The following is a 13,020-nucleotide window of genomic DNA, read 5'->3' on the forward strand; positions in this document are numbered from 1 at the left end:
AGGGTGGATTAGGATGAGGTGGAATAATGAAAGGCCTCTTCTGGGGTGTTTGTTGCCTGGGGGCAGGAGAGGGGGAGTAGGAGAAGAGAGGGGAAGCTGAAAGAAGTGAAAGCAAAGAAGAACCAGCACCAGAAGGAAGGAGCACCAGAGCCAGCCTAGTGGGCACAGTGATTCTCCAATACTCCTTGCTGGGGAAGAAAAAATCAGAGCTGGAAAGAGAAGGAAGGAAGCTTTCTCCAGCATTTCAGAGAAGGCAGAAGTGTTAATGGGAGTCTTTGTTTTTCTATAGGGAGGGGAAGAATCCCATAAAGAGACATCCTCACAGTGCCTTAAGAATTCAGAGAAGAGTTTGTGCTGAATACTCCCTGATTCTACACAAGCCACACAGTTCTCTTTAAAGCCTCTTTTTAAAACCTTTTCTTTTCCACTCAAGGGATTGCAAGCTGTAGGGCCAAGAAGAAAGTCCACGCAGGGAAAAGATTACATTTGCACAGACCTCAGCTGAACTGGCCTGGACTGGTGTTACTGTTCTCTCCTACTGAGTCTGTTGGGCATGATCTGACTTCCAAGGGTGCAAATGAAATTAGCCCCAGGACCTCCCCATAGGGTCTCTTCCTGCCAATGAAAACAATGACCCTGCAGGAAGCAAGATATAGCAATACATTTATTTTTATTTATTGAGGGAAAACTACCATCAATAGCCCTCTCTATTCTGCTTCTTGGTTCAATTAACAGCTATCTGGATCTCCTCAAGACGAGGGTAGATCATTGCTTAAGAGGAAGTGACCTGGAACAGAGAGAGAAAAAGCAACCACAATAGAACTACAGTTTGATTTTTGTAGAATGATGAAGAGAAACAACACAAATTATATCAGCTGTGAAAATCAGTCCTGAGTCACCTGGTCAGGATCCAGTGAGACTCAGTAAAAACTCCTTGCCCTCTCTGGTTGCTTTTACTGGGTTTCTCTGGAAATCTGTGTCTGAGACAATTGTAGGCAAAAAAAAGATGTTTTCTGACCTGGGAAGTAAGACAGGACGGGATGGACTAGTTACACTAGAGGGAGAATAGTGGTTTCCAACATTCAGTTCAGTAACCATCCTCAAGTTAACCTATGTTATAGGTGGGGTGAGGGCCGGTTGTGAAAGAGAGACATTAACTCACAGGGAAGGGAGGATGGGATGAGAAAGGAAGGGAATAAGGGAGAGAAGGAAAGAGGGAGGAAAACAGATAGATGGGTAGAGGAATGAGAGAGAGGGAGGGAGGGAAGGGAAGAGGGAGAGAGAGAGAGAAAGGAGGGAAGGAAGGAAGGAAGGAAGAGAGGGAGGGAGGAAGGAAGGAAGGGGAAAGAGGGGAAGAAAATAAATAGAGTGAGAGTAAGTTGTCAGTTATTGCAAGGATCTGGGGTAATCCCTTTATGCTTTTCATCTGTAATATCTTTACCACAATTCAGCAGAGTTGGTAGTGTTATCGTTGTTTAAAAGAAGTGTCTGAGATAAGGCTTCAAATACAGGTCTGCCTGATGGTTTTCCACCCTGATAAAAGCATGAATTTGTACATCTTTTCTAGAAAGCCTTTTCAGATTCCCATATTTGAACTTAGCTTTTCCACTCACCTTTGCATTTCCAGAAATCCTTCTTCATGTTTCTATAGTTGCACTTCCCTTTGGTACTGCAACGGATAAGGCCATCTTCCCTGCTCGGCTGTTAAGCTCCTCAAGGCAAAGAGTTCACTCAATCCTCTCAGTGTTTGCTGAATATCAGTTTGCTTGATATTGGCTGGACAGAGTTCAGTTTCAACCTCCTTCTCTCTCCCTTTCTTTCTTTTCTTCCCTCCCTCCTTTCTTTCTTTCTTTCTTTTTCTCTTTCTCTCTTTCTTTCTTTTTTTCTTTTCTTTCTTTCTTTCTTTCTTTCTTCCTTCCTTCCTTCTTCCTTCTTCCTTCCTTCCTTCTTTCTTTCTCTTTCTTTCCTTCCTTCCTTCTTTCTTCCTTTTTCTTTCTTCCTTCCTCCCTTTCTTTCTTTCTTTCTTTCCTTCTTTCTTTCTTTCTTTCTTTCATTCTTTCTTTCCTTCTTTCCTTCCTTCCCTTCCTTCCTTCCTTTCTTTTTCTTTCTCTTTCTTTCATTCTTTCTTTTTCTTTCTTTCTCCCTTCCCTTCTCTTCCTCCCTCCCTTCTCTCTCTCTCCCTCCTTCCCTTCCTTTCTTTCTTTAAATAAGATATAATTTGACATAGAACATGGTATAGATTTAAGGTGAGAATGCATTGCTTTGATACATTTCTGTATTGCTGTATGATCACCATTGTAGCGTTAGCTAACACCTCTTTCACGTCATATAATTACTATCTTCTTTTTTTGTGGTGAGAACAATTAAGATCTAGTGTCTTAGCAACTTTGAAGTCTATAATACAATATTGTTGTCTATAATGACTATGCTGTGCATTAGGTCTCCAGGACTTATTTATCTACTAGTTGCTAACGTGTACCTTTAAACAACATATTCCCAGTTCCCCCACCCCACAGCCCCTGGTAACCAGTGTTCTACTCTGTTTTTATGAGTTCAACTTTTTTAGATTCCTCATGTTACTGATATCATATATTATTTGTCTTTGTCTGACTTATTTCATTTTAGCATAATGCCCTTGAGGTCCATCCATGTTATAAATGGCAGGATCTCCTTCTTTTTTATGGCTGAATAATACTGTAATATATATCACATTTTCTTTATCCGTTCACCTGTTGATAGATACTTAGGTTGTTTCCATAATTTGGTTATTGTGAATAATGCTGCCATAAACATGGGAATGCAACTATCTCTTTAAGATGGTGATGTCATCTCCTGTTTCCTTGATCATCCCAATAGATGCAGAAAAAGCATTTGACAAAATACAACTTTCTTTAATGATAAACCCTCAACAAATTGGGTATAAAAGGAATATATCACAGTATAATAAAGGCAATATATTACAAGCCCACAGCTAACAGCATACTAATTGGTGAAAGATGAAAGTTTTTGATCAACAAAGCCTCCACCATTTTACTGACCCCTTTACATTTTTGATGTCACAATTTACCTCTTTTTATATTGTGTATTCTTTAACAGACTATAGTGGTTTTAGTTATTTTTAGTACCCTTTTCCTTTAACCTTTATACTGCAGTTAAGTGGTTAACACAGCATCATAGTACAGAATTAGAGTTTTCTAAATCTGAAACTGTATATTTACTGTATATTTACCTTTACCAGTGTGTTGTATACTTTAATATGTTTTCATGTCACTAATTAGCATATTTTCTCCCTCATATCTGAAGGATAATTTTGCCAGGTAAAGTATTCTTGGCTGGCAATTTTTTTTCCAACAATTTGAATAGGTAATTCCACTCTCTCCTGGCCTGTAGCGTTTCTGCTGATAAATCCTCTAATAGCCTAATGAGGGTTCCTTTGTAAGTTTATTATCTTTCTTCCTCTGGCGTATTAAGGATTCTCTCCTTTTCCTTGATTTTTGACAATTTCATTATAATGTTCTTGGTAGTCGTTTGCATTGAGATAGTAGGATGATATATTAGTTTCATAAACTTGGATGTCTAAGACTCTCCCTAGGTTTGTGAAGTTCTCAGCTAGCATTTCCTCAAATAAGCTTTCTGCCCCTCTCTTCTCCTTCTGGAACCCCAGTTATGCTATATATTTGTAAGTTTGATTGAATCCCATTGATCATGTACCCTTTCTTCCTTCTTTTTCATTCTTTTTTCTCTGTTCACTTCTGATTGGGTTATTTCAAAATTACTGTCTTCTTGGTTGCTTATTTTGTCTTCCATTTGATCTACCCTGCTGCAGATTCTCTCTGTTTCATTTTTCATTTTAATCATCAAATTCTTCAGCTCCAAAACTTCTGTTTGGTTCTTTTTTATGGTTTTTAACTTTTTGCTAAATTTCTCACTTTGTACATGTATTATTTTCCTGATTTTATTGAATTGTCTTCTGTGTTTCTTGTAGCTCACTGTTTCCTCAAAACAGCTATTTTGAATTCTTTATCAGCTAGATTATAAGATTTTTTGCTTTTGAGTTCAGTTATTGAAAGATTATTATCTTTTGGTGATGATGTGTTTTCTTGATTCTTCCTCTTTCTTGTAGTTCAGACACCTCCTCAAATCTTTACTAGTTGCTTTCAGATAGGGTATACTGTTTGTTGATCCTCTTCTATCTGGGGTTCTCTCTGACCTTGTATTTATACACCTGCTCTGTACTTCTTGCTCCCTCTTGTGGCAGAATTCTTAAGCTTTTATGTCTTCTGTGGTTCTTACAACTCACCTGGCTGGCTGCTAGATGTCTCTCTTGTTTTCCAGAAGGTAGCACTACAGCTCAAGTTTGTGTTTTCTCTCTTGCCCACAGATCCTGCTCTGTTTTTCTAATAGCACTCCATTCACCCTGCTCACTCCTGCTGCCAATCTCTGAGTGCAAACAAGGAGCCACCACAGAGTGAGGGGAGGTGTGGGTTTAGTACTTGGGGCATTGGGGGTAACCACCAGCTGGTGGGGATATCCTTGGCTAAGGTTCTCCCAGGGGCTCTTGAGTGGACTTCCTGCTGAAGCCCTGAGCACAGACAGCAGGAACCATGCCCCTTTAATGCCTTTTGATGTTCTTATTAGGCTTTTCTGATCTTCTCCCTTCCCCCAGTCATGGAGGTCCTGCTTCCAGTACTCCTAATGTTGCTGGAGAAAAATGGGTTTCTCTCACAGCATCCAGCATAGCTGGGGTAGCCGGGCACTCACACTGTACTCTCCTTTTCACCTGTGGAGAGGTCACCACAGGATAGTTCAGTCTGTTATTGTGTCAACTTGTGGGGAGTGGCAAAGCTGAAAACGTTCCTCTTTCCCTCTCCGCTGCATTCAAGCTAGTGTGTGTGTGTGTGTGTGTGTGTACGTGTGTGTTTTTCCCTCCAGTTGTGTGCTCTAATCACCTCCAGGGGGCTGGAATTTTACAAATTCTCTCTCATCTGTGGGTATTTGCCCAAGTCAGCACTCTCCAGGTTTTCCCCAATCATGGCTGGTAGTTGTTGAGGCAGGTTTGCTCGCTCTGCTGATTCTGCAGCCCAAACCAAGGTTTGTCTGTCTATTACCAGATGAACAGGTAAGCAAGAGTTCTCCCTGGTCCCTTGGCATATGATATTAGATCACACAATTCCCACAGAGGCACTGTGGTTTATGGATAGATACCTCATTAGTTGTACAAAAAGTAAGGATGTCTTACACTACCATGATGTTAATGTCAGTCCCTTTTTACTATGTTTCATTGTTTGTTGACTACTCTTATGTTGATTATTCATGTTTTCTTTTTTCTTCTTTAAACAGTTTTTATTTCACATCGTCCCTTTTTGTATTCAGTCATATGCATACATTTCTTCCCTTGCAGTAAACATTGGACTATTCGTGTTTTCTATTTTCTTCTCTATTCTTTTCTTTGTACCTATACTTTTTATCTATTTTACTCACATCACTGTCATTTCAGTGGAGGTTTCAGAGAAAAGGAGGGATAATAAACACATGTGTTCAGTATGCTGTGTTCAGACTGATAAAACCTTTTTTGGGTACAATTTGAAATGTATAAAACCTGAAAATGCCTAAGCCCTTTGATACAGCTGTTCTGTTTCTAGATTAACTAACCTGTAGAAATAATTCTGCAATGCATAATATACAAGGACAAAAAGATACTAACTTTAGCATTGATTGTAATAGTGAAAAATAGGAAACAATTTATATGCTATCAACAAGGAAAAGGTTAAACTTTGATGTCTATACTACAGAAAAATACACAGCAGTCAAAAAGAATACTATTGACATATGTTGAAATCTCTCTAAGGAATATTCTTGAATTTAAGAAGCAAATATAAATCATATATGATTCCACTTATATTCTTTTAAAACCACAAAACAATATATACATTTTGATTCATACTTACAAGTGAATATAGATTATGGATCTAATTTGCTGATGTCAATCTTGGGTCTGGTCAGATTGACCATGCCCTTTGACTCAAGGCAAGGCATGTCCCAGTGCTCTCACATGTAGAAAGTGAGAGCTCTTCACTCAGAGGCTCTCATTCTGTTGAACACATCGTACAGGGATCATCACTGGGCCCACTAAGTATATTACTCATCAGCAGAATGATTATTTTCTTCTCTCACCAAGAAAGAGTTTAAATTACTCCCCCACAAATTAACCTGATGAGGGCATGCAAAAATGCCCACGCTGGCTTTCAATCTGTGAGTGTATAAGTTATCTATTGCTGCACAGCAAATTACAGATCTTCCTCAACTTACCCATTGTAAATTGAAAATATCATAAGTCAAAAATGCATTTAAAAAAAATTTTTATCTTGTATTGGACTATAGTTGATTTACAATGTTGTATTAGATTCAGGTGTACAGCAAAGTGATTCAGTTATATGTATACATATATCTATCCTTTTTCAAATTCTTTTCCCATTTAGGTTATTGTGGAATATTAACTAGAGTTCCCTGTGCTCTACAGGAGGTCCTAGTTTAAATATAGTAGTTTGTATATGTCATTCCCACACTTCCAATTTATCCCTCCCCTCCACCTTTCCCCTTTAGTAACCATAAGTTTTTTTCTAAGTCTGTGAGTCTGTTTCTGTTTGGTAAATAAGCTCATTTGTATCGTATTTTTTTGCTTCTACATATAAGTGATATCATATGATATTTGCCTTTTCTCTGTCTGACTTACTTTACTTAGTATGATAATCTCCAGGTCCATCCATATTGCTGCAAATGGCATTATTTCATTCTCTGTATTGATTGAGTAATATTCCATTGTGTGTGTGTGTGTGTGTGTGTGTGTATCTCCATTCATCTGTCAATGGACATGTAGGTTGCTTCCAAGTCTTGGCTATTATAAACAGCAATGCAATGAACATTGGGGCACATGTATCATTTCGAACCATGGTTTTCTCCAGATACATGCCCAAGAGTGGGATTGCTGGTTCATTGGTAGCTCTATTTTTAGTTTTTTAAGGAACTTCCATACTGTTCTCCATAGTAGCTGTACCAATTTACATTCCCACCAACAGTGTAGGAGGGTTCCCTTTTCTCCACACCCTTTCCAGCATTTATTGTTTGCAGACATTTTGATGATGGCCATTCTGACTGGTGTGAGGTGATATCTCAATGTAATTATATCTCTAATAATTAGTGATGTTGAGCATCTTTTCATGTGCCTCTTGGCCATCTGAAGGTCTTCTTTGGAGAAATGTCTCATTTAGGTCTTCTACCCATTGTTTGATTGGGTTTTTTTTTTTTTTTTTTTTTTATTGACAAAAATGCATTTAATACACCTAACCTGTGGAACATCATAGCTTAGCCTAACCTACCTCAAATGTGTTCAGGACACTTACATTAATCTGTAGTTGGGCAAAATCATCTAACACAAAGCCTATTTTATAATAAAGTGTTTAATATCTCATGTAATTTATTGACTACTGTATTGAAAGTGATAAACTGAATGGTTGTCCACATTCAGAATGGCTGTAAGTGATCATGTGGCTGACTGGGAGTACAGCTCACTGCTGCTGCCCAGCATCAGGAGACAGTATTGTACTGCATATTGATAGCGCAGGGAAAGATCAAAATTTTAAATTAGAAGTACAATTTCTACTTGAGTGCATATTGCTTTCACTCCACTGTAAAGTTAAAAAAATCATAAGTCTAGCCATTGCAATTCAGGCACCATCTGTACCTCAAAACAACACATATTAATTATCTCTCTGTTTCTATAAGTCAGGAATCTGGGATTGGCATAGCTGTGTTCTCTGGTTCAAGGTGTCTCACAAGGCTGCTGCATGGCCAGGGTTGTGGCCACCTCAATGCTCCACCAGGGGATGATTCACTTCAAAATTTTAAATTCCAGTAAAATAACATTATTTACTACAAAATTAATGCCAATGAGAATAGAATACTTAAAAATACAGCTAAGCAAAATAAACTTTAAACTACACAAATCATATTCATACACTTCCAAGCTTTGAAGGCTGTTAGAGGCCACACTTAGTTCCTCGCTATACAGGCCTCTCTGTAGCACAGATCATAGCATGGGAACTGACTGCATCAGAGCAAGCAAGTGAGTAAGTTAAAGAGAGAGCATGAATAAGTTGGAAGTCAGTCTTAGGTTACCTGATCTTGAGTCATCCATCACTTTTGTTAGAAGTAAGTCACTAGGTCCAGCCCACAATGTCCAGCCCTTGGAGGGAAGGGCTTGCATAAGAGTATGAATACCAAGAGGTGGGGGGGATCATCTCAGAAGTTACCTACAACTATGATTAAAAGGTAATTCAAGGGGTTGCAGGAGCAAATTCAGAAACAGATTTTTCTGGTATAAGCAAATGGCACAGTTACTTGCTTCTAGTAAATGCTAAATAATATTTTTTCTTTTTTTTTTTTAACTTTTCATTTTGAAATAATTTTGAAGTTAAGTTACAGGAATAGTAAGAGAATTCCATACACTCTTTACCCACATTCACCATTTGTTGAAAATTATATTTTGAAAACATTATGCAATTTGTCACATGGAAAGGCAATATTTGTAACCATCAAAGCTTTGAGGTCTGGTGAGAGGCGTGCATCCTGTGCTGGAGTCATATTTGCTCTCTGCATATATAGTTGTCATCTCTCAAATGTTCTCTTCTTCCTCCTCCTCCAGAAAATACTGAGCGAGCAGCTCTGTACTTTGTCTCTGGTGTGTGCATCGGGCTGGTCCTCACCGTAGCTGCCTTGGTGATGAGGATCTCTTGCCACACAGACTGCCGGCAGCATCCCCAGAAGAAGTTCCTGCAGGACCAAGAAAGCAGCAGCAACAGCAGCGACAGCGAGGATGGCAGCTCCTACGCGGCATCCGACATCTCAGTCAGGAGACATCGTCGCTTCGAGAGGACTTTGAACCAGAACGTTTTCACCTCAGCGGAGGAGCTGGAGCGCGCCCAGCGGCTAGAGGAGCGGGAACGCATCATCAGGGAGATTTGGATGAATGGCCAGCCCGAGGTTCCTGGCACCAGGAGCCTGAACCGCTACTACTAGGGGCAGGAGCAGGAATCCACACCCCGCTGTTAGCCACCTGGTAGAAAAAGGGTCCTGCAAGGAGGGCTGGCACAAAGAGTTGAACGCAGCTCTGCTAATGTTATGGTGGCAGAGATAAGCAGGACATTCCCATTTTCTAGCCAGGAGGACTGATTTCTCCCTTTTGACTAAATTTATGGAGAAGTAGAAAAACCAAGTTGGTTCATCAACTTTTCCAGGTCTTGGAATGGTGCTGAAAACCCTCTCCAGCAATGTGGATGGAGATTAGAGAAATGGAACTTGTGGTTTCTCTTGATTTCTGAGGATCTCAGAAGTTTCTGCAGACTTCATTGCTATGTGTTATTTCTTTACAAAAGGAAATATTATTACAGGCTGAGGGCTAGGAAGAGCAGGGTTAACTTAACCCAGTAAATGCAACTTTCTAAATGACTCCATGCTATGGAGGTGATTTTGATCCAGATAGCATGATCAATGCTTATTGTTTAAGGTCTATTCTTTCAATCTTGTGTTGCAATGGCAACCTCAGGGATTAAAATCCTATTTTTTATTACAGTTCCCACTTCACTCATGAAAATGAATAATGTATTATAGGAGATGTGTCAGTGAACTAGAAAAATGTCAATAACCTCAAAGGATGAAGCGTTTTATTTTAAATAGCTTATAAAGAATATATTAACATGCAATTAATGCTACATGCATTTGAAAATGCAGCACAAGAATAAAAGCTGTGTTTTCCCCCCTTTTGGAGAGAAGAAAATTTTGTTATGACTCTAGATAATCATGATTTTAAACAATTTGTTTTTTTAAAAAAACCATTTGGATTTCTAATAAAAGAATAGGAATAAAGCCAAAATTAAGTTGGGATAAAAAATAAATGTTACATGAGATCTTTTTTTGTTTTATGTTTATTTCTGTGGTTACACTTACCCTAAACAGCAGCCCTTTTATATAGGTGGGTATGGTCTTTTGCCAGACCCTTCAAATAGCTGGAGAATTGTGAGAAACTGGAGAATGGAGAAATGGCCCCTAGGGGCTTTTCATTTCTGTATGTTTCTGTTATGATTACAGTATAGTTGAGTGATTGTTAAGCTGATAGGGGAATAGAAGACTTACCTAAGGCTAGAAATAATATGGTGGCCTCATACTGAGAGGGGAAGTTGGTAAGGAAGGAAGAGGGGCAAGGCTGAACCACATTTAGAAATGGGTTACAGAGGAGGAAGCAGCATCCTCCAGCCTGATAGACGGCAATAATGCATTCTATCAGTCTGTTGGATCCCTTCTCTGGCCATGCAGTGGGTTGCTTAGTCAGTCTGTCTGGATGCTCCAGAGCCTTCCTACTGTATTTCCCCTGTTCATTGGCTTTGTCATCATACCTGAGAAGATGGTTGGGAGACTTCCTCAGCTGGACACTCTATTACTTTGGGAACTCACTCTCTGTGATAGGGGCTTGGAAGTCTGTCTTAAGAACTGAATGGTTACAGATATCTGTTTCCCAAGGGGACAATAGTTTGCTTGAAACCCTCAATGGCTGGCTTGATTATACCTTTTAGAGTGATCTCATTGGCTAGTAACAACTGCCAAAAATCTTGTTAAATCTGCCTCTCTGAATCTGGGTTCTTACCCTTGTGGTTTCAGTCCCTTGGCAACAAGTGCAGGAATCATCCCATTCCCCTGGGCTTTATATTAACACCATCTATATTGGCTTGTGCCACTTTTTAAATTTTTTATTTTTTAAAATTAATTTTTATTGGAGTATAGTTTCTTTACACTGTTGTGTTAGTTTCTTGCTGTACAACCAAGAGAATAAGTTATACGTATAAATATATCCACTCTTTTTTTAATTTCCTTCCCATTTAGGTCACCACAGAGCACTGAGTAGAGTTCCCTGTGCTATATAGTAGGTTCTCATTAGTTATCTAATTTATACATAGTAGTGTATATATGTCAGTCCCAATCTCCCAATTCATCCACCCTCCTCCCCTGCTTGGTAACCATAAGTTTGTTCTCTACATCTGTGACTCTATTTCTGCTTTGCAAATAAATTCATCTCTACCATTTTTCTAGATTCCACATATAAATGATATTATACAATACTTGTTTTTCTCTTTCTGACTTACTTCACTCTGTATGACAGTCTATCATCTGGTCCATCCAGTTCTCTGCAAATGGCACTATTTTGTTCCTTTCTATGGCTGAGTAATATTCCATTGTATATATGTACTACATCTTTATCCATTCCTCTCTTGATGAACATTTAGGTTGCTTCCATGTCCTGGCTATAGTAAATAGTGCTGCAATGAACAACAGGATGCATGTATCCTTTAGAATTATGGTTTTCTGCAGATATATGCCCAGGAGAGGGATTGCTGGATCATATAGTAGCTCTATTTTTAGTTTTTTAAGGAACCTCCATACTGTTCTTCATAGTGGCAGTATCAGTTTACATTCCCACCAACAGTGAGGAGGGTTCCCTTTTCTCCACACCCTCTCAGCATTTATTGTTTCTAGATTTTTTGATGATGGCCTTTCTGACCAGTGTGAGGTGATACCTCATTGCAGTTTTGATTTGCATTTTTCTAATACTTAGTGATGTTGAGCATCTTTTCATGTGTCTGTTGGCCACTGTATGTCTTCTTTGGAGAAATATCTATTTAGGTCTTCCTCCCATTTTGTGACTGGGTTGTTTGTTTTCTTGATATTGGGATGCATGTGCTGTTTATATATTTTGGAGATTAATCCCTTGTCAGTTGCTTCACTTGCAAATGTATTCTCCCATTCTGAGGGTTGTCTTTTTGTTTTGTTTATGGTTTCCTTTGCTGTGCAAAAGCTTTTAGGTTTCATTAGGTCCCATTTATTTATTTTTGTTTTTATTTCCATTACTCTAGGTGGTGGATTGAAAAAGAACTTGCTGTGATTTATGTCAGAGAGTGTTCTGCCTACATTTCCTCTACGAGTTTTATAGTATCTGGCCATACATTTAGGTCTTTAATCCATTTTGAGTTTATTTTTGTGTGTGGTGCTAGGGAGTGTTCTAATTTCTCTTTTTTACATGTAGTTGTCCTGTTTTCCCAGCACAACTTACTGAAGAGCCTGTCTTTTGTCCTTTGTATATTCTTACCTCCTTTGTCATAGATTAGGTGACCATAGGTGTATGGGTTTATCTCTGGACTTTCTATCCTGTTCCATTGATCTATAATTCTGTGTTTTTTCCAGTACCATACTGTTTTGATGACTGTAGTTTTGTAGTATAGTCTGAAATCAGGGAGCCTGATTCCTCCAGCTGCATTCTTCTTTCTCAAGATTGTTTTTGCTATTCGGAGTCTTTGTGTTTCCATACAAAGTGTAAAATTTTTCTGTTCTAATTCTGTGGAAAATGCCATTGGTAATTTGATAGGGATTGCACTGAATCTGTAGAATGCTTTGAGTAGTATAGTAATTTTCACAATATTGATTCTTCCAAACCAAGAACATGGTACATCTCTCTATCTGTTTGTGACATCTTTGATTACTTTCATCAGTGTTTTCTGAGGACAGGTCTTTTGCCTCTTTAGGTAGGTTTATTCCTAGGTATTTTATTTTTTTGATGCAATGGTAAATGGGATTGTTTCCTTAATCTCTCTTTCTGATCTTTCACTGTTAGTGTATAGGAATGCAAGAGACTTCTGTGTACAAATTTTGTATCCTGCAACTTTACCAAATTCATTGCTGAACTCCAGTAGATTTCTGGTAGCATCTTTAGGATATTCTATGTATAGTATCATGTTATCTGCAAACAGTGACAGTTTTACTTCTTCTTTTCCAACTTAGATTCCTTTTATTTCCTTTTCTTTTCTGATTGCCATGGCTAGGACTTCCAAAACTATGTTGAATAAAAGCAGTGAGAGTGGACATCCTTGTCTTGTTCCTGATCTTAGAGGAAATGCTTTCAGTTTTTCACCATTGAGA

General features: G+C 38.6%; 1 protein-coding gene across 12 annotated transcripts in view; it reads left to right on the forward strand.

Moving 5' to 3' along the window:
• EVA1A (eva-1 homolog A, regulator of programmed cell death) overlaps nucleotides 1-9,962 on the forward strand; it is an 82,734-nt gene extending 72,772 nt beyond the window's left edge. For all 12 annotated transcript variants that reach the window (XM_059942386.1, XM_059942384.1, XM_059942393.1 and 9 more), the window contains one exon: nucleotides 8,702-9,962. In XM_059942386.1, the coding sequence (XP_059798369.1) occupies nucleotides 8,702-9,075 (374 nt within the window). In that variant the 3' untranslated portion in view covers nucleotides 9,076-9,962. The remainder of the gene's footprint in view (nucleotides 1-8,701) is intronic.
• The last annotated feature ends 3,058 nt before the right edge of the window (nucleotides 9,963-13,020 follow it).

The sequence above is a fragment of the Balaenoptera ricei genome, chromosome 13, assembly GCF_028023285.1.
Source record: "Balaenoptera ricei isolate mBalRic1 chromosome 13, mBalRic1.hap2, whole genome shotgun sequence".
NCBI lineage: Eukaryota > Metazoa > Chordata > Mammalia > Artiodactyla > Balaenopteridae > Balaenoptera > Balaenoptera ricei.